This window comes from Strigops habroptila, chromosome 17, assembly GCF_004027225.2.
Source record: "Strigops habroptila isolate Jane chromosome 17, bStrHab1.2.pri, whole genome shotgun sequence".
In the NCBI taxonomy this organism is placed as follows: Eukaryota; Metazoa; Chordata; class Aves; order Psittaciformes; family Psittacidae; genus Strigops; species Strigops habroptila.
The window spans coordinates 4,905,894-4,926,737 of record NC_044293.2 but is presented as its reverse complement, the minus strand read 5'-3'; the positions used below and the strand labels follow the sequence as shown (position 1 = coordinate 4,926,737).

At 50.7% G+C, this 20,844-nt stretch overlaps 1 protein-coding gene and 1 long non-coding RNA gene across 6 annotated transcripts in view; one reads left to right on the top strand and one right to left on the bottom strand.

The window, feature by feature from the left end:
* ARHGAP32 (Rho GTPase activating protein 32) overlaps positions 1-15,335 on the top strand; it is a 190,219-nt gene extending 174,884 nt beyond the window's left edge. For all 5 annotated transcript variants that reach the window (XM_030505266.2, XM_030505268.2, XM_030505267.1 and 2 more), the window contains 8 exons: positions 543-650; positions 1,503-1,648; positions 3,316-3,517; positions 4,257-4,402; positions 5,363-5,437; positions 5,843-6,697; positions 7,342-8,255; positions 8,808-15,335. In XM_030505266.2, coding sequence (XP_030361126.1) covers positions 543-650; positions 1,503-1,648; positions 3,316-3,517; positions 4,257-4,402; positions 5,363-5,437; positions 5,843-6,697; positions 7,342-8,255; positions 8,808-11,057 — 4,696 coding nt within the window. In that variant the 3' untranslated portion in view covers positions 11,058-15,335. The remainder of the gene's footprint in view (positions 1-542; positions 651-1,502; positions 1,649-3,315; positions 3,518-4,256; positions 4,403-5,362; positions 5,438-5,842; positions 6,698-7,341; positions 8,256-8,807) is intronic.
* Positions 645-15,261, bottom strand: LOC115616255. Its single transcript, XR_003994248.1, has 3 exons — positions 15,174-15,261; positions 1,435-1,675; positions 645-806 (listed from the first exon to the last, which is right to left on the bottom strand). It is a non-coding gene; the product is annotated as an uncharacterized LOC115616255 (long non-coding RNA).
* Positions 15,336-20,844: the final 5,509 nt, after the last annotated feature.

The window sequence follows — 20,844 nt, the reverse complement described above, 5'->3', positions numbered from 1 at the left end:
CATGGGAGACACCAGGACGCAAAACAGTGTACAAAGAGAGAGAAAACACTTTACTGTTGTGCTGCTCTGCGCAGAGAAGTTCCATGCAGGTTCCACGGGGTGCTAGAGCTCTCCCTTTTGTTTCCAGCCAGAAACATCCATCCTCACCCCAGGCCTTGTCCCTGTGAAGTTTAACCTTTATACATGTATAAGAACCCTGGAGCCAGTCACTTCTGAAGTAGACTTGGACACAGTGGAGTTTTGTGGCACAGTGTTACAGTAAAGCAGCCAAGCAGTGAATTTCCAGGCACTCTGCTTCTGGATCCAGCCCTTGGACTGAGTAGCTTTTCCTTGAGCATGCACGAATGAGGACAGACACCCCCACCCCAGTGTAATTATTTGCTAAAGACAACTTCACCATCTCTCTTAGGGTACATAGTGCAACATTTTGTTTCCTGGAAGCTGTCAAACCAAAAGAAACTAATGAACAGGGGTGCGTTTTCTAAGTCCCAGCATGGCTTTGCTCATCCATGCTGAACATCGGCCTATCTCCTCTTTTCCAGGACACTGGAGTTCCTAATGAGGCATTTGGCTCGTCTTGCTGATTACTGCTCCATCACAAACATGCACACCAAGAACTTAGCAATTGTCTGGGCTCCAAACCTCCTGAGGTACTCTTTGGCTTTTTTCCCCCATTTCTATACAAGATGAGTTTTCATATTTATAGAACACAGATAGCTGTTCTCCAGCAAAATCACAGCTTTCAGCAGGTGAGAAAGATCTTCCTTTCCTCCAGCCAATGTGCTCTTTTCTTCCTGTGAAACCTGCTAATGGGAACGAAGCACAGGCTTGAGGCCAGCTCCTGAACTAGCAATGTAGTTCAGCCACAACCCTGGCCCCTGTTGTACTGATTCCTGGACTGCTTTTGTGTCCAACCTGAGAAACGTGAGAAACCTGAGTCATAGATTCCCCTGTGGGCACTTAATTAGGGTAAGCTCTTTTCTCCTTGCTGGTAATTCACCCCCAAGCAGTCAAATGATGTCTTGTTTGAGTTTGCTGCTGTGAATATTGGGGTACTGGCTGGGCAGGGTCAGTGGGAGGCATTCCCTGCTAGAGGGAAAATCACATTGGAAGGCCCCAGTGAGCTTTGTGCAGTGTCACTGCTTTAAACTGCTGCTGTAAATCTGGAAAACATCTGGAAACATGTACCAAAAAGCTTCCCCCTTGGCATAATGCACTTTATTTACCTTGACCCAGACCTGCCATATACTCCTTTTCTTTCAAGACACAGCCTCCTCTTGCCATTTCGGTAAGACTGGAACCTAAACCCAAAATCTGGGTATGAATCACTAAAGTCAGTATGATCATTTGTGTAACGTTGTGAGAAGATTGAATCCCTGTAACTGCCCCCAAAGTCCTGCCTGAGGAGCCAGGCACAACATGCCAAAGCCTTACCCAAAAGGAGCACATCTTCAAGTGTTCTTCTGGCTGTTTGTGTTTCATTTCCTCTGCCTTCTCTTCAGATCAAAGCAGATAGAGTCTGCCTGCTTCAGTGGGACCGCTGCCTTCATGGAGGTGCGCATCCAGTCAGTGGTTGTGGAATTCATCTTGAACCACGTGGATGTCCTCTTCAGTTCCAAGCTCAGTTCAGTCATACGGGATGGAGCAGGTGAGTGTTTTCCTCCAGGAGCTGCGCCTTGATCAAAAGAGGTAGCAGGCACTTAATGGGCATCTGGGACATCGAAAATACATTTGTTCTATAAACTAAAGGACAGATTTGCAGGGCTATGATGTTAGAACCTGGCAAATACAGCCTGGCGTTAGAAACTGCTGTTAGCATCTTTCATAGAAGCCAAGGATGCTCCACATAAGCATGCATCTTAATGTTTGGCTGCTACTTTTATGTTCTAGCACTGAGAAACTGTAAGGAATCTCCTAAGTCTTTGTACCCCTTGCTGCCTTCCCCTTCTTTTTAAAAACATCCTCAAGAATGCTCCTGCATGTCCATTTGAGCTGCCTGGCAGTACCACACCATGCCTGGTCTGTCCACCCTCACCAGCACTTTAGAACATAAAGAGAAACAAAGCAAGCTTTCTGTATTCAGTAATGGAATACAGAGTAAGGAAGGAACTTAACAGGGAATACTTTGGCATCTGCTGTAAGTATACCCATTCCACTGAAAAGGAGCAGAGTTGCATCAAGGAAGTTTACTCTCTGTTAGCTCACCAAACTTAGGTACCACGAGCTGTTACTACTCCTAAGCAGCAGTCAGCATGTACCATCTGCTTTGATAACCTGCCTTTCCTATGAAATGTGCACAGCCATTGCAGGTACAACCACCTGTGGGGTACAGATAGTTGGTTTTCCAGTGCATTTACTGCTCCCCCTTTTAAACAACTCCTCTTAGACAGCAGAGTTGCTCCAAGTCCAGCTTCTGTTCCTACTGGAAGGCAATTTTAAGTCAAGAGGAGCCAGAGGTTAGCTTGTCTGAACAGTAGTAGCCCACAGCAGGCTGAGCACTGCCAGGGCAAGATAAGCACACTAAGAATCAGAGCCAAATGATTATCCAGGCTTAGAATGGACCGTGGAAATTCAGCTAATTGTTCAATGACTTGGTCATTCGCAGTCATTGTGCTCTGACACAAAACTGGCAGGGAGATGGCTCAGGCTTTTTCACAGCAGATGAGCCAAGAGCAGGCAAGGCAGCGTCTCTTCAGCACTTCCAGGAGCCTGGCTTTGAGCACAGCTTCTTACCCGCTTCCACCCCTCAGAGGTGAAAGCAGTATTCCCAAGCCTGCTTTAAGCCACTCTAGGTAAGGCAAAGAGAGTTGGAACCCAAACTTCACCTGGGATAGCATTTACAGCTGACAAACACATACGCTGCACAAGAGATGGGGTGCTTCAGGAACAGCAGTAGGAAAGGAACCAACCAGGGTGTAGATGCAATGGCATCCTTCCCCCCAACCCCTTAACTCACACACAGCACTTCTGTGGCACCAAGAGGTGGAACCTGGGGCTGACCAAAACTATGTAAGAATAAACCCCTAGCTTTCTTTACAGGCTTTTGCGTGCAGGTGAAGCTTAAGGAAAGCTTATGTGCATGTGGGTTTCTAACCTCCCTGCTTCTTAAAAGACACTAAGCTGCTCTCAATTACAAGAATTTTTGTTTGTCACAACCATACCTCTCACAAAAGGGTTACTCTGACCATGTGTTTCGGTGGCTGGGATAACAAAGCTTTAGGAAAACACAGCACCTCCCTAGACACACAGAGCAGAGCTTTGATCTCTGTACTGCTGTGTTCTGATTCTCCTGTTGCCTGTGGTTTTCCCTTACAGGGCACAGCTCTTTATCACGGCCCAAGTCTCTGTTGGTGTCCTCTCCTTCCACCAAGCTGCTCACACTGGAGGAAGCCCAGGCACGAACACAAGCCCAGATCAACTCTCCCATCGTGGCAGACAGCAAATACATAGAAGTGGGAGAAGGCCCTGCAGCTTTACAGGGGAAATTCCACACAGTCATAGACTTCCCATCCGAAAGGTAGAGACGAGTTTCCTTTCCAGCACATGTCATAACTGGTTTGGGGTTTTATTACAGCAAAAACTTGCCAATATTGGCTTACATTAATCATACCTGGAGTACTGTAGCCAGTTTTCCACCTGCTTTGGACTCTGTGAGGATTCAGCTTACATCAGCTGTCTGCTGGACTCAGTTTAGCCATGTAACTTCTGTGCCTCTGCCACCTCTTCAGCAAGGTTATTACATGTGTAAAACCATGTTGTTGTATGTGATGCATAGAGATACCTGTACTGGTCACACACACTAACATGTAAGTGGGGTGAACACCTGGAAACATGGGGAGTTTCCAGGTTTCAGGGCTGAGTACCTGGAACAAATCCAGGTTCTCCTCAAAATGGAGCAGTTGAATAGATGTGATGACACTAAATATGGCAGTGGGAGGAGGCAAATGTGATTTTACAGCATCAGCAAGAGATGCTTTCACCATTCATAGAGAACTGGTACATCTGCTAGCTAAATAAAAGCCACCCCTTCACTGCTGTGCTGTATGAGTATGGGGCTTTGCTCACCTGCACCACACCAGAAATTTACCCAGCAACACTTCAGGGCTGAGCTACAGGAACAAAAACCATCCTCAGCTATTGAAAAGAGAGCGAGTTTCTAAGCTCAATAAGCCAGACAGTGCTAATAACAACCGACCAGTAACAGGAGCTACGTGCAGCTTCCCTCTCCAGCAGTTTGCCCTATTTTCTCACTCCAGAAAAAGGCCTCCCAGCAAGATGAAGAAGTCACCAGTTGGCAGTTGGCGTTCCTTTTTCAACCTGGGAAAATCCTCATCCGTGTCCAAACGCAAGCTGCAGCGCAATCCCAGCGAGCCCTCAGAAATGAAAGCCATAGCCCTGGCAGGTGAGGCTGCAGGTCCAGCTCCCAAAACGCAGGCTTTGCAGCAATGCACAATTCATATTTGCAGTGTGCTTTTATCTCCTTCTAGCGTTCGAGTCGTGCATGACACCTTCAGCTAACTGCTGTCTTTCCTAAATGGATCTCACATTAGCTCAGATCTAGAGCACGCACCTTTTAGCACTCTTCTCAGAGTAGCTTGTGAAAGACTGTATGTGGGCACCACTGTAGTAAGTCTCAGAGTTTATGACACTTATTACGAAATAATAAGTTCTGGCTCCCTTTGCTTGCTCTCAAAAGACACCAGTTAAAGTAAGTAAAGGCACTTTTCCACAAACACATTCACCCCAAAAGTGTAACTAGAGGTGGCACCCAACAACTTTTTACAGCCACATCCAACATACATAGGCTGAATTCTCAGCCCTTTCCATATATAGTTTACTGTCTCTTTCCTAATTTAAAAATAGCAACGATATGTTTTTGTGGTAAAACACACCACAAATCTCTGAACACAGACTAGTGAGGACTTTTAGCCCATCTTTTACCTGGTGCCATTTTCAAATGAAGACTCTTTTAGACTTCAGTATAACAAATGCATGCTATGAATGCCCTTATGGCTGTCCTCTCAGAGCACTGAAGTCATACTTCTTTAGTGCTCATCAAACAAGTTGTGTAAATGTTACATTCTTCCCCATTTTTAAGGGGTTTTGTTTGCTGGCAGGAGCCAACCAATTACCATGGGCACATCCAGACAGAGCCTGCAGCAGAATGATGGGAGGGTTGTTTCCCAACCTGTCATCTGCAGCAGTTACTATTTAGGTGGGTTACTTTTCTCCGGTCTCTAAAATAAAGCACAAGTGTTACTCTTGCTAGAAGCCCATTTGTGGGTTTCCTGCCAGTGTCACATATCCAGATATAAACCACTTCTGTAACTCAGCCTTTCCCTGTCTTGCTGCATTCCCTCAGGTGGACGAGGAGACAGTGGGACTCTTCGCTCAGCTAAGAGTGAAGAATCACTCACCTCCCTGCATGCTGTTGATGGTAAGACAAATTTTACCTGCCCTTTTAACCCGTGTGCATTTAAAAAGGCAGTTTGGCATTACTGACAGCAGATCTTAATTTCCAGCCCTCCAGTAAAAGCTGGACTTGCTAACTGATGAAGCAGCTTACTGCTGCCCAACACAGATGGGTATCACAGGGAGAGCCTTAGTTCTACAGCACACTTAAACTAGTTTTGCTTGTGCACACAGCTTAGTTCCAGACTAAATCAGACCAGACTATTTGAGCAAACACAATAAAGAGCTAACTACATTGGTTTTGTGTGTAAGAGTTAACCAGGTGAGCATCTCACACACCGCCTTAAGACTACTTTAAAAAGGCCGCCAAACCATCACCTCCTGGACAATAAGATTTGACACTAACCCCTCTCTGTCTACCCTTTTCTAGGTGAATCTAAACTCTTTAGGCCCAGAAGACCTAGGTCCAGTAGTGATGCATTGTCTGCTTCCTTCAACGGAGAGCTCTTGGGAAACATGAATCGCTGCAATTCTTATGACAACCTTCCCCACGATGACAGTGATGGGGATGAGGGGCTCATCCACGTTCCTGCCTTGATTTCTCCTCGATCTGCTGAAGATGTTGACCTGAGCCCACCAGATATCGGAGTCGCAAGCCTGGATTTTGACCCTATGTCTTTTCAGTGCAGCCCACCCCAAGCAGAGTCCGAGTGCCTGGACAGCAGCACCTCCTTGCTGGAGTCAGTTGGCATAAACAAGGAGAAGCCAAGCCTACTAAAGAAAGATTTAGAATCAGGCAGCCAGTCCCAGACACCAGGCAGTGCCACGAGCTCTGAGCCAGTCTCCCCTTTCCATGAGAAGATGAGTCCCTTCTTCACTCTGGACCTGAGCCCCACGGAAGAGAAGAGCTGCAAACCCCCCACGTTCTCACCCACGATGGGCCGGAAACCCATCAAATCTCCACCACTGACTACACCCGAACCCATCTCCTTTGCACTGCCCAGCCGCATGCCAGAAGCCATTGGAGCAGTGCCCGTCACATCCAGAAACTCCTCTGCTTCCAGCTGGAGCAAAGGGATTGGCATGACTGAAATCACAAACAGGTCCCCAACCCAGATGTCCTTGCCCCTGAAAAACAGTGAAACAGGAGCAGGGGAAGGAGCCCACCAAGAGCTACAGCACACCCAGCTAGTGGCTGCTGGCAAAGCAGAGTTGCCAGAAGAAGGGGAGAGACCAATGTCAAGCAGTCAGAATAAGACTGTACCCACTGGACACACACAGCCAGGTACAGTGCATTTTCCTCCATTCTTTCTTTAAGTTCCAAAGGGGACCTGCTCTCAGAAACGTCCTCCTCTGCGTGCCTTTTAGGAGAGGGGATTGCCCGTCAGTTCTGATCACAAGTGTCTTGCAGGGCTGTGCAGATCAGTAAGGTCTTAACCTCTGCCTTCTCCCTACATCACACAAATCACATAATACTCTATATACCACTTCTTTTTCCCCCATCCTGTCGTGTGTGAAAATCTCTAGCATGTCCCTCTCAATCATTTCAGCCAATAGACCACCTAAAACTTTTCTTTTTTAAATTAAAAGTCTGCCAACACTCGAAGAAGGGACCTTTCCGCCTAAAACCTTATGATCAAAATTGTGTAAGGGTATCTCATTCTCTGCTTCCTACCTCTCTAGAAATGCAAGAGGAACCTTTAGACAATCTCTTGTGTTTTTTTCCCTTTTTGTGATGAACTGCTGTGCTGTTGAGCAGCGTTTTCGTGTGAGACATGAGCTGTAAAGTCATGTTTCACCTCACAAGGAACTGCCACTGTGAAAAAGTGTGGAAAGCATCTATTTTTTTATAGTAGTCATTACGGTTAGGTCACTCTCCTTATTGGGTAACATAAAATCAACTCTCTCTCTCGATTTTCCCCCCATTAGGAGCAGTTGCCCTCGACTCCCCCCAGGATCCTGTTCCCGTCAGTTCTGTGTCTCTTATCCCTCCTCCTCCTCCGAAAAACGCGGCGCGCATGCTGGCCCTAGCGTTAGCTGAGTCCGCGCAGCAAGCGTCCGCCCAGTCTCAGAAAAGGCCAGGAGATGCTCATGCTGAAAGCACAAATTATGGAGAGGCTGAAGCTGGCACAGCTCTAGAAAAGCTCCATCTCTCTGCCGGTGCTCCAGACAAGCTCCACCTCTATACTGGTCTGCCCGAGAACCGACTTCACTTCCAGACGGGTGCACCAGTAGAGCAGGATTTCCAAGGTAGCAGCAGCACACCCGGGGAGCAGAACCACCCACCGGGTGCACCTGGAAGCCAGGACCCCCTTCCACCTCTCCACACCCCAGGCGTGCCTGGGGACGTGCCTGGTAGCAGAGATGCAGAGCAGGAGCAGTCCAGCTTCCATCCTGGTAAACCGGGGGACAAAGACCACTTCCCCTCCCATGCTGGGGACTGGGACCACACACCCCCCCACCCTCCTGGTGCACTGCCTGACTGGGAGCCACCCGCAGCAGACTTGCCTGTAGATAAGCCCCAGCTCCGCGCCTGTGGGGCTGGGGACAAGCACCACATTCCCATCTGCACAGCTGATAACAAGCTTCAGTCTCCTCCTGTCCTAAGTGCCGGGGAGAAAAGCGCCCCGGCCTCCCTGCCGTACTTAACACCCATCCAGACAGCAGCAGCTGAGCCTCAGCGGGGACCGGCGGGTGCCACCACGACGCAGGCAGAGGTGGCGGTGCCAGTGCCGCGCACAGCACCGAGCAGCCAGCCCGCCCCGGCGCAGCGCCACGATCCCCAGGCAGCAACGGGACAAGTGCCGGCGGCCTCCACTAAAGCACCCAGTACTTCCAGTCAGGTATGTGCATGTGCCTAGAAAGGTTGGACCAGATGATCCTTAAGGTCCCTTCTAACCTGGGATTCTAGGATTCTTCACTGAGGCTGGCAGATTCCTTGCATGAGAGTTAGACGTCCACTCAAAAATCCCAACTGTTGCAGCCTGTCTTAAGCACCACAGACACATTTAAGGAAGGGATTTCTGCTGTATTACACCACTTGATCTGCTCACCAGCATGTGAGGAGTTTAAATCCAGGTGCATTTTCAGTTGAATAAGTATATTTGTAAGCAAAACACTGTGTAAAAGTTTTAACCTGTTGCTATAGACACGCAGCTCCTCCCCTTGCCCTAGATGGCCATTTGCGATGGGTCCCAACACCTCCCAGAGGCACCACCAGCCCCTTGCTTTTGCTGAGGGGTGAAGCTTCCACATCTCCTCTTTCCCAGAAGCACATTAGCTCTCCAGGGCAAACCAGAACTTTAACTGCACTAATAATCCATACGAGCATCTGTGATTTTAACTACAGAACAGGAGGGGGAAAACTTGTGTCTAACCAGTTTTTTTCTCTGTAGGCATGGGGCACAACTGCACCTGAGAAGCCACCGGAGCCCACGCCTGGCTTTGTCTCCGAAGGCAGTTCCACCACCCGCTGTTCCTCCTCTTCTGCGCCCCCGGGCCACCAGAGCCATGTGGAAAAGCCTCGGGAGACAACGAGGGCCCCCCCGCTGCACCTGCGATCTGAGTCCGTCCCTACTCACCCCTCCTACAGCTTCACACCCCCTGTCCCGCCGGTGAGAACACTGGAGAGCAAAATCGCTGCCGCCATGCACTCGAACAACACAGACACCATCAACAACTCCAGCTACCACACCTTCCTCTCTTCCTCCGTGCTGGCCTCCTCCATGGAGGAAGCCCTGCTGCCACCACCACCACCACCCCCTCCTCCCAAGCACACTTCCCTGCAGACTGTGTACGTGCCGCATCCCAAGCCAGAGAGCATCCCGGAGCCCTCTGGTCCGGACAGCTACCTGCACCACAAGCCAGCTTCCATCCACCAGTACAGGCCTGAGAGCGTTCCTCCACACATCTACCACAGCAAGCCTGACCAGCACCAAGCCTACCCTCCTCGCTCCGAGACCCCCGCTTCCGCGGGCACTCGCTACAACACCTACACCACCCAAGGGAAGAGCACCTCTGCTCTGCACTCCAAGCCTCGCAGAGAGTTTGTGTCCTCCGTGAGCCCAACGGGCCTGCGCAGCGCCGGCTATGCCGAGGATGCTCCACCCTACCCCACAATCCGGAGGGTCCAGTCGCTGCACGTGCCCACCCCTGCTGCCGCTGCTATCCGCTCCGTTCCCATTTCACGGACCGAGGTCCCTCCGGATGACGAGCCAGTGTACTGCCCACGGCCCCTCTATCAGTACAAGCCATATCAGCCCCACTCCGACTACCACGTAACTCAGCTGCAGCCTTACTTTGAGAATGGGCGGGTACATTACCGGTACAGCCCTTACTCCAGCTCTTCTGCATCCTCTTACTACACCACTGCTGATGGGAGCTTTTACGATCTGGATCCCTACAGCACCGTGCGGGTCCGGCCTTTCCATCCCCTGCCCAGCCGAGACTTTGCCTCCTATGCCTCCCGGCTGCAGAGCAAGGGCCTGTACCGCTACCCCAGTTTGTCAGCCTACCCTCGGGGCGGCCTCATCGGCCACCTTGCAGGCAAAGAGCACAGCTTCATCAGCAGAGACGTGCCTCCTGCCCCAGACATCAAGCACATGTACATGTCCTGGGACCTGGAGGACATGGAGAAGTACCGCATGCAGTCTATTCGCCGGGAGAGCCGCACGCGCCAGAAGGTGAAAGGGCCGGTGATGTCCCAGTATGATAACGTGGCCCCACTGCTGCAGGAGGATCTGGGAGGACTGGATGTGATTCACTTGCGCAGCAAGTCAGATCCTGGGAAAACTGGCCTCCTCACCGTGGCAGAAGGGAAAGAGGGGAGGTACCCAGCCAAAGCAGCTACGCCCGAGGGCGACGAGCGTTACTACATGCAGCATCCTGAGCCAGAGCTGGAGAGAGCCCACTACCACGGGGCCTATGGGAACGGGCAGTCAGAGAAGCCGTCCCTTCCCCAGAAGCAGAGCAGCATCCGGAACAGGAAGCTGCATGAGCCTGGCTGCAGCACAAACGAACACAGGACGCACTTGCAGCAGGAAGCGAGCCATAGGCAGCCTTCCGAATCCAAAAACGGGCCCCCTTATCCCGACTACAGGCCCAAAGGTGGCCCAGAGCCCTCCGAGCCCATCGGTTACCAGCACGCGGGCAGCAAGTACATCCCGGCGAACCAGGAGACCCTGAGACTGAACCACAAGGAGGTGAGGTTGGCAGAGGACAGGCCAGACTTGGAGAGGTCTCGAGGCAGACCCACCATGTCCATGGAGAAACACTCCAGAGACTGCTATAAGGAAGAGGAACACGCTGCCTCCCCCATGGCACCACCGCCCAAGCCCGAACGGAGCCACAGCCTCAGAATGCAGCACCCTGACCCCATGGAGAGGGACTCTGCCCTGCTCTACCCGTACCAAACCCTTGGGAAACGCCAAAGCACTATGACTGTGGTGTCCCAGTATGATAATTTGGAGGATTACCATACCATGCCTCAGCACCAAAGAGGGGGCTATGTTGGAGGAGGGGGGTTTGTGCCCCCCAGTTTTACCCATGTGCACAGTAGAACTTATGCCACGGCGCTCGGCCAGGGAGCCTTCCTCCCGACGGAGCTGTGTTTGCAGAGGCCTGAAACAGAGGTCCACGTCGAGTGAGCTGGTGGGGGGGAAGGTGGGATAGAGTCTAAGCAGCCTCTGCTGGACAGTGGACTGTTTTATTTTTTCAGTGATGGAAAAAAAACACAAACACAAACCAATCCTGCCCCGATGAGCAAAGCAAACCCCCCTTCAGCAACCCAGCCCCACCACTCACTGTTTTTATGTAGTAGAGATAGAGCTTTTCCATGTAGTTTTGAGACAACTGGAATGATAGGGCAGGCTCTTGGCACACAAACGTTGCCAGAGAGACCGGGCAGAGCTGAAAGACATGCTGTTGGGGCAGGGAGGGAAGGAAAAGCATTTCCTTCCCTACATTTGCCATTGGCAGTTAGCGCCGCGTCCTCCCCGTGCCCCACAGTCCTGTGCATGAGGGACTGTGCATGCAGCTCTTCTCCCTTCCCACTGCCAGCTTCCCAGCAAGGGGCTCCATACAGGCCTTGGAAAACCAATGTTCTGCCCCCCCCAAGGTTACACAGCAAGAGCTGGATGGGGGGGAAAGAATTCCCAAGTATTTTCCTGATAAATGCTGAGGTCCTGTGTCTCCCTTGAAAATTATTGCTTAGGCCTCATGGATCCACTTCAATTGCTCTGAAGTGGGTGGGAGCCTGTTTTCACTCGAAGCCTGTGGAATAGGCTCTGGAGCAAGCTCAGAATACAACACACCTTTTAAATTGCTCACTTACAAGCTGTTTCTGACTACAAGAAATCAATTACTTGCAATTTCTGTGGCCAGCTATGGGAGCCAAGTAGGGCAGTTTGCATTTCGCATACCAAAAGAAACACCACACAAAACCACACCAAACCATGCACACCCATTGGGAACAGCACACCCATTTCATGCCAACTCCTCTTTACTGCTAGGCTGTCTCCAGTCCAGACAATGTGATACTGTGTTGTGGCTGGCCAGACAGCATCATCTCTACAAAACAATACTATAAAGTCTCTTTAGCATTATGTCCAGCTTGTAAATTGGAGCCCAACTTACCAGCTGGGAATGACTGTGTAATTGCTGAGTTACCTGCATGACCAGCTATTAGCCCCGGCCCAGATTCTGCAGCTCTTAGATCAGGGAATGCTCCTGTTGACTTCAAAGAAGGTCTCCAGGACGTGGCTTTCTGTAACCTATAAGTTCTGTGTTGGGAAGGGGATCCCTCTGAAGTTGTGGCACATACAGAGTAGTTACGTGCTGTCTATGCGCTGTGAAATAGCACTGCCTCCCGTATTGCAATTGTAGCTCATACCAGTGTTCAGTTAGCAGTAGGGACAGAAGGCCAGTGCACTCTCTAATACAGTAACCACGTTGTCCTAGGTATTTAAAAGCTTTCCATATTGTCAAAGAGAAGAAAAATGGTCCTCTTGGACATCCCAGGTTGCCCTACAACCCCACCTTAGAGATAAAGCACATCCATTTCATTAGCCAGGGCTTTGCAAGCAATACTTGAGACTGAGTTAGTTTTTATATGTTCACCAGGAAATTCCAAGGCCATTCCTGTTCCGTGTGGTTGAAGATAGAACTTTTCTACCCGTGTTGAATCTCTAATGCTTTATTAAGACCCTGGAGGTCCTGCAGTTAGCACACAGCTGTTAAAGCTCAAGGGAGCTTAGATGGTTGAACAAAAGTTCCGTGGTTATTTTAAATCCTAAGGAAAACCTGTTTCTAGTTGCTAACTAGTCTTTAGCTTCTTTTTAATCTTGTAGCCCCATCTGGGGCTGTTTCAGTGGCACCACCTCATGGTCCTGTTTTATTGGGCAGTGCTGTTGGTTTAAACATTTTGTGGAGAAGAGTCGTTCTGACGTGTTACAGAACTAAATCTGGCAGCAGGGGGGGAAAAGGGATAAAGAAAAAAGCAGCACCGTGTGCCAGGTTACCAGCATCTCCTTGTGAGTCATCCCCGGGTAGAGGGGTCAGGTTTTTGTGAGGGAATGCTTTTGGTAATGTTTTCTTTGGAAGAAAATATATAGAAAGGGGCCATGAGGTGAGCCACGTTGGGCATTGCTAGCTGACTCCCTAGGGAAGGGCTGACCTCAGCGCAGGCTCACCAAGGGAGTCCACTGTGAGTACCTGCTCTCTCAGTAGAGGTGTGTGTTGCATTAGGACTAGTAGCAGTTTTCAAGCCTTGTAGTACAGTCTCCCCACAGCTGCCAGTTACCTGCTGAAGTCTCCAGTCAAAGCAGGGACAATGTGTTTGGTTCAGGCTATTTGGGATTCAGGTAATGAGAGCTGGAGGTCAACCCTCTCTCTCTGTGGAAGCCTTAACTCCCCACTCCTGCCCCACAGCAACTCTCCTAACCTCCATTTTGGCCTTACGTTAACCAGGACTATCCTACTATGAGGGAGCTGAGCCCAGCTCCCAGGAATTGTCAGGCCTCACTGGATATTCCTGCTCAAAGCCACTGTCTCCCTCTAGAGATCAAGTGCCATCCTTGGACAACCTCTATTCCTTCTAGTCTTGTCATGGCTCCTGCCTGAGCCTGGGCCCTGCAGCCCAGTACATTGTGTGAGGTGCCAAGTACCCTGTTGCCCCATGAGAAGGAGAAGCTGTAAAGAGCTTCTGGAAGTGCACACCCATATACTGAGGTGGCTGCTACACGCATCCTTCCTTTTGAGAATAAGGTCTCTGTTTAATAAAGGCAGCAGAAAACATCCCTCTGCATGCAGCCACATCAGCGCATACTTAAAGGGCTGAAAGCTCTCAGAGAACCCAAACTAACTGCTGTATGCTAGTGTTGAGCAACAAGGACAAAAAGGAAAACAAAAAGCAAGGTTAAGGCACCAGCTTTCCCCAGAGAATAGTACACAAGCACCTTTCTTTTAGTGTAGCTACTGCCCGTGGCTTAAACATTAAGTACAATTCAGGAGGCGTCCCGCATCCACCCCACACAAAGCCATATAGTGAACTATGCAGTCCTCTTGCACTGTGGTTATTTTACATCCTCATCAACTGAGTCAGCATCAAGTCAAAACATCCCAAAATCGTAGCCGAGCTTACAGAGGGCATCATGCATCAGAGCGAGGAGGGAGGGTTACACCAGATGTGTCAGTAGGACCCGTGGGTTGGTAGTTCAGTTCTTAGTGTCCTAGCAGAGAAATGGGAGAGCAACACAAAGAACACTCTTATTGCAAGTCCCGTTCTGCTCCAGGTAGTAAATCCTTGCCTAACTCTATCTCCAGCGATACGACAAGCAGCTATGTTCTTAAATAACACTCTTCTAAGTTGCCACAACCTGTCTGCATCCGAAATTGCTGCTTCCCAGGTTTCCAGCCAAGGTTCTCCCTAATGCACGCAGGTGACACTGGATTGTCACCTCTGCTTTAGAGCAGAGACTGCTCTAACCCAGGAGAGACCTCCCTTAGGGAAGGGGGAGTGCAGATGTTAGGTAATGAGGACCTAGCCCCTATGAAGTCTTAAGTAAAGCATTAATGTCTCCCTGTTAAAAAGAGTCTTATCAGGTGAAATCTATATGCACAGACAAAATACCCACAACTTTGTGCCTGTGCCTTTCTAGAGGTCCTGGGTTTATGCTCATCATTTGAAGGGGGGGTCAGTAAGGATTTCACAGTGGTAGTAAGTTGCTACACCAAACCAAAACCAACTTGAAAACCTGCTGTTCCTCTTTACCTCCAGAAAGGGACAGACCCTCCTGTGTACTCTGTTCATCAGTACATGGACTGAAGCATTGGGAAACGTGGATGAGAACCTGTTTTGCTTCCCTTGGAGGCAGCTTAGGAGGGCAGCAATTTCCCCCGAGCCTCGTGCTGCAGATCCCTGATGGTGAAAGGCATGGTCTGGTCTCAACAGACACAAAACCTGCATGTGTGGAGTCTTGCCTCGTCCAGTTGTGGGGAGGGAGGAGGAAAGGGTTGTTTTGCAGTTCATTTTCCTGCTGTAAAAGACTTGATTTTTCTTCCCTGAGCCGCATGAGAGAAAACATCCCAGAAAGTCTTGGGTTCCCTTTGGAGTTCCCTTCACTTTAATTTATATAGTGTCTTTTTTTGTGAACTGGTGTAAAATGTATATGCCGACAAGCTCATGTATTTTTATGTAAATATTTTTTGTGGTTTCCCCACTTGCCCTTCTCTGTAAATATTTAGAATTCTCATCTTCTTCTCACCTCGTATGATGCAGATGTGGTTTTGTTTCTGTTTTTTATTTGTACTGTAATGCAACAATCCAGACTGAGGTGTCTTGTGGTATTAAACAAAAGCAACAGTCCCACTGAGCTCACACTCAGATGTGCAACTTGACAGCATTAATCAAGCCAGGTTAAAAACTATTCCATTGTGCTTGTGTCTCTTTTTGCCTCTGCCTCATCTATTAACTGTGTGTCCTTAAAGAACAGGAAAAGCTGCTTCAGAGCCATGTTTAGGAGGGATCTCCAAAAACAAGGAGGTAACTTTGTTTTCATACACCAAAGCCATCACAAAACACTCACCTTAAGCCCCTGGCCCTGCTCATCTCTGCAGTTACACCTATGGCCATGACTCTGTACCCAGAAATAAGCCATCCTGGGGTTTTTTAGCCTCCCTTTATTCCCACCCAGCAGGACAGTGCAAGGAGAAACAGCTTGGTGCTAGAACACAAGGCACATGGCAGATGAAGTGAGGACTGACAGATGGCACAGGCCACCTTAGAGCTGGCCAGCAGGGATTCTAGGCACCACTGTAATATAGTTCTTAGTTAATTACAGCAAAAGGATGAATAAAGGAAGCTAATTTCATACTTTTTTAACATTGTAAGGACTTCTGTTGGGTATTAAAGCCTTTGGAATCTTTGCCTCACACACTCCCAGCTCCTTTCTTCACAATCCACATCTGCTTATTGATACACATTCAGCCTCTCCAGCTAAACACTCATGGTCCCACCATCCAGGCGAGCAACTCACCCCTTCTCTGTGCTTTAACATCTGCTTAGCACCAGGTATTGCCAATGTGCAGAGCAAGGCAGACGGGAGAGGGGTGCCCTGAGAAGGCTGCCATGCAAAGCAGGTACCCACACTATGAGCAGGACCTCCCCACTGCAGAGATGGGCTGAGAGCAGCAAAGCTTTTCCACTGCTGGGCACCATCAGAGGTGCTCGTGCCACATCCAGACTAGGATAAGAAACAGACAGGCTTTGACCCACTCCACAGGACCCCCCCCCATGCTCACTTTGCACCTCATGAAGTTATGTGTTAATGCCACTAACACTGAAGCTGTCCTAGAGACCAAGGGCAGAATACAACCGGGATGACTCTGCAACGAAAAACCTCACAAGTGCCATCCAGATAATTTCACACTTCCACTAAAGTGCTTGTGGCACCTCAACAGATTGTCTGCACAGCACACTGTCAAAAGGGCAGTTGATGATGATTACATCTTGGGTTTGGTAGGTAAGGGAGTAGCAGAGCTGTAAACCCAGTGTCCCACCACCCTCATAGTGAAGAATTTCTTCGTAATGACTAATCTAAATCTGCCCTCGTTCACTTTAAAGCCATTCTGCCTTATCTTGTCATTACAGGCCCTTGCAAACAGTCCCTCTCCAGCTTTCTTGTAGGCACCCTTTACGTATTAGAAGACTGTTATAGGGTCTCACCAGAGTCTTCTCCAGGCTGACCCAGCCCAGCTCTCTCAGCCTGGCTCCAGAGCAGAGCTGCTCCAGCCCTCGCAGCAGGGAGGAAAATGGGAGGAAGCCTTTACCTCCTCCTTTCCCTGCTGCTTTGCAGGAAGAAGCTGTTAAGCAGAGGTGATTCTTGCGCTCTCTTCACACTTTGGGTGCCGTTGGGCTGTGGTGTCACCCCAGGCACATGCAGTTGAGTCAGGCAGCCATGGAGCCTGGGCGGAGAGGACAACCCAAAAGAAAAGGAGCCTGGGTGGAGAGGACAACCCAAAAGAAAAGGTCCCCGGGCAGCCCTCTGCCTTGCTGTGGGCTCAGCACATGCTCCACGCTCCTGGCGTCTGCAGCCACTGCCCTGTGCCCAGCAGGGCTGGGGGCTCGAACCCTCCTGCCATCGGCTCTTCCCCCCCGCTGCAGGAGCCAGCACCCTGGGGACGAGCTCAACACAGAACTATTGCTCCTCGGCAGAAAAGGGGAGGATTGCAATAAAGTTTCTCGCAGTGAATTCTATCCCTACATCAGATAAGCCCCTTCTTGCGGGCCCATGTCACCCGGGCCCACCAAGCCCCCAGGATCAAGTCCCTCATCGGGGCGGCCCCAATTGCCTTTGGGCTTCCGTCTCCCTGCAGTGAGGGCTGGGGCGTCCCCGTCCCCACAGGGCACACATGAGGGGTTCTGTGTTTTGGCTCTATCAATTGGTACAGGACAGTTTGTAGCGTGTGTTCTGTGACAGCACCGCTGCTGCCTTTGGACCTGTGCCCCCCATGTCCCTCCTGTCCCCTCTCCCTGCTCCCCACCGACTCTCTGTGCCCAAGACTGCACCCCCTGAGGCTCCCGCCCTCCTCCTCTGCTGCCAGAGCTGACCCAGAGCCCCCGGCCTCTGCTTGGCACCCCCATCCCTTGGCTCTTGAGGGGAGCCCAGGAGCGCTGGGACGGAGGGGGCTTGCTCCGGGCCTGTCCCCATGGCAGCGCCGGGCTCCAGCCCCTGCCCCTGCACCCGCCACAGGGGCCTGTGCTCCCCGTGACCCTCACCCCAGGCTAGGCGCTCAGTGCAGCACCAGCTCCGGGCACAACGTGATCCCTCTGCCCGCCGGGCTGTCCTGGCCCCTTTGCTGTGGCAGCAGGGGCTGGATGTTTGCACTCTTGGAGCTCGGCTCTTTGGATGGGCACGGAGCTGGAAGCAGCATTATTTGGCTGAGGAAACGCAGCTCCCGAGTGTTGCTGGGGCTGGGGCAGTGCTTGCCAAGGGCAGGGGAGGCCCAGCAACAGCTCCTGTCCTGGCACTGTTGCTGTGGGAGCACAGGGGCTCCCGCGGGCATTGCTGCAGTCAGGATTGCACAGGGGTGGCCAGAGCCCACCAGCTCCTTCCCACCTTCTGCAATGCCCGGTGGGCTTCTGTGCGCGTTGCTGGAGCCAGGCAGGTCCCCTTGTGCTGAGCTCCCAGTGACAGCACCAGCAGCTGCACTGCCCAGGGGCTGCTCCTGTCCTCACACCTTCTCAGCACCTCTCACACCAGCAGCTCCTGCACACACAAGGCTCCTGCTTCGCCCCCAGCACCTCTGCAGCCAGAGCTGAGCTCCAAGCACATGAACAAGCCCAGGGCCTCCTCCTCACCTCTCCCCTGCTCCTCCAGCTGGGATGGCACCAGCACATCTCCTGACAGCTTCTCCTCCCTTTAGAGCACGCACCCACAACGTGTTTCAAGTGAACACTAAAGTAGGATTGAAAAGTCAAAGAACACGTACCTGGATGCGCAGGGCAGCCAGGGGAGATGCAGCCTCCCCAGGGAGGGGTCTCCTCTGCACTAGTTCCTGCAGGGCTCTCGCTCCTTAAATAGCCCACGCTCACCGGGGGGGCCCCGTCACAATGGGCGTCTCCACAGCGACCGCCACGGCTTTGTGATGGCGGCAGCATCGTGCCCATGGCCACTGGGCACCCAGGGGTGCTCCGGGAGCTGCCGCAGGGGGGACAGCTCAACCTGGGCAATGAACAGGGCGTCACGTCCACCTATGAGCAGTGGAGAGTGACTGACATTCGCACATAAGGGAATCATGGAATTCCAGGCTGGTTGGGGCTGAAGGGACCCTAAAGCTCATCCAGCTCCAACCCCCTGCCACGGGCAGGGACACCTTCCACTAGAGCAGGTTGCTCCAAGCCCCTGTGTCCAACCTGGCCTTGAACACTGCCAGGGATGGGGCAGCCACAACTTCTCTGGGAAAAGTCTGTGCCAGCGCCTCAGCACCCTCACAGGGAAGAGCTTCTGCCTAAGAGCTCATCTCAATCTACCTTTGTGTAGATCTCTTTGTTGGCAAAAGTGTCAGCAACAACAGCTGAAACATGAAGCCTTTCTTTCAACTGGGACACTCCATCATTTGTAATTAAGCCACAGAGAAAACAGAAACACAACGTCCATTGCAGTAAAAAAAATCATTTATTGCAGATGGCTGCAACGCTGCTGCCTGAGCAGAGGATCAAAGAACATCTTCGAGGTAAAACAAATCCCACCCAGTTCCTGTTAACAAGAAGAGAGCTAAAAACATCTGATCATAGACGTTACTTATTTCTATGCATGACCTGCACGTGTAAACTGACAGTGCTGCACTGCAGGAGAGCCAGCTCCAGAACCTTTTAAAATTAGTGTATTAAAAACTTCTAGTACAAAGATTTCATCACTTGTCTTAACATCAGTACAAAGCACAGCTATTCAAACCTTCTCATCGACTATCGCTATAAACACAATAGCTGAAAAGTGAAAAAATTGCTTGGAAGACCTATTTAAACCAAAGTTCTATCCCAACAAATACTTCGTCATCACAGAAACCATCAGAATCGAAAGAGAATTGTTAAAACAGTCGAATTCTACACTAATGTAGAAGATTGGCTTTTATCACTCAACAGGCAGAAAATACAGAGAATGTAACAGAAGAGCTGTGAAAACTGGAGCAACTCATTCCCTGCAGAGCTCAGCTGAAAGTCAGTTCTGATCCCATCACCACTGCGTTTGTCCAGTTTGAGCAAATCCATTCTTCATTGCTGCGGTGATCAAGGGAGCCAGGTTCATATCCTCAAATCCGGAGCGCAGGGGACAGGTGCCACGAGGCGCCCTGCACAGTGATGGTGTTCAGCTGCCATGAAAGTGATCACATTCAGTATTATTCAGCATCATACAGTCGAATTCACTGGCTATTCTCAACCACAGTCAAATCTCCTTCAGGTACATACACACTGGACTTCCCCATCCTCCTGCATTACCCACCAAGTGCACCCAGGTCCTTCAGCAAAAGCAATCCCACAAGTGGGTTTGCCTTTGTCTGGGGCAGGCATAACCCAGACTGTTTTCCCCAGCAGATTCTTTATGTGCACCACAGGAACTTTATCCCCCTCTACAGTACGTAAAAGCCCTGATTGGGCTGGGCCAGCCCTGTTGGCAGATCCCCTACTGTTGACCAACCAGGTAGCTTTTGGTAAATGTGTATCCCAGTGTTTGAAAGTCCCACCACCCATTGCTCTCAGTGTGGTTTTCAACAGCCCATTGTACCGCCGGATTCTCCCAGAGGCTGGTGCATGGTAGGGGATGTGATATACCCACTCGATGCCGTGCTCTTTGGCACAGGTGCCTATGGGGTTGTTCCGGAAATGAGTCCCATTGTCTGACTCAATTCTCTCTGGGGTGCCGTGTCGCCACAAGACTTGTTTCTCAAGGCCCAGCACAGTGTTCCGGGCAGTGGCGTGGGGCACAGAATGTTTCCAGCCATCCGTTGGTTGCTTCCACCATGGTAAGCACTTGCCTTGGCAGGTAGGTGGGAGTGTGATATAGTCAACCTGCAGGCCTCTCCGTATTTGTACTTCAGCCATCATCTGATGTTCCTCAGTGGCCTGACTCTTGGGTCCATGCGGCATACCTTCACCACCAGGTTCTGCACCTGGGCAGTGATTTCTTCCCACAGCACATCAGCCCAGATAGGTTTACCTCGGCGTTGCCAGTCACTCTGCTTCCATTGCTGCAACCACCCATCCCTCCTCCCCCTCAGGACATTTGCCACCATCCATGAGTCAGTACAGAGATACAGTACTGGCCATTTTTCTCATTTATTATATGGTGCCACTTCTTCAGCACCTGTCACCTCTTCCTTTGAAGACATTCTGAAATCTTTGCTTTCTGGCCATTCCATGATCACTTCCAAGATTCC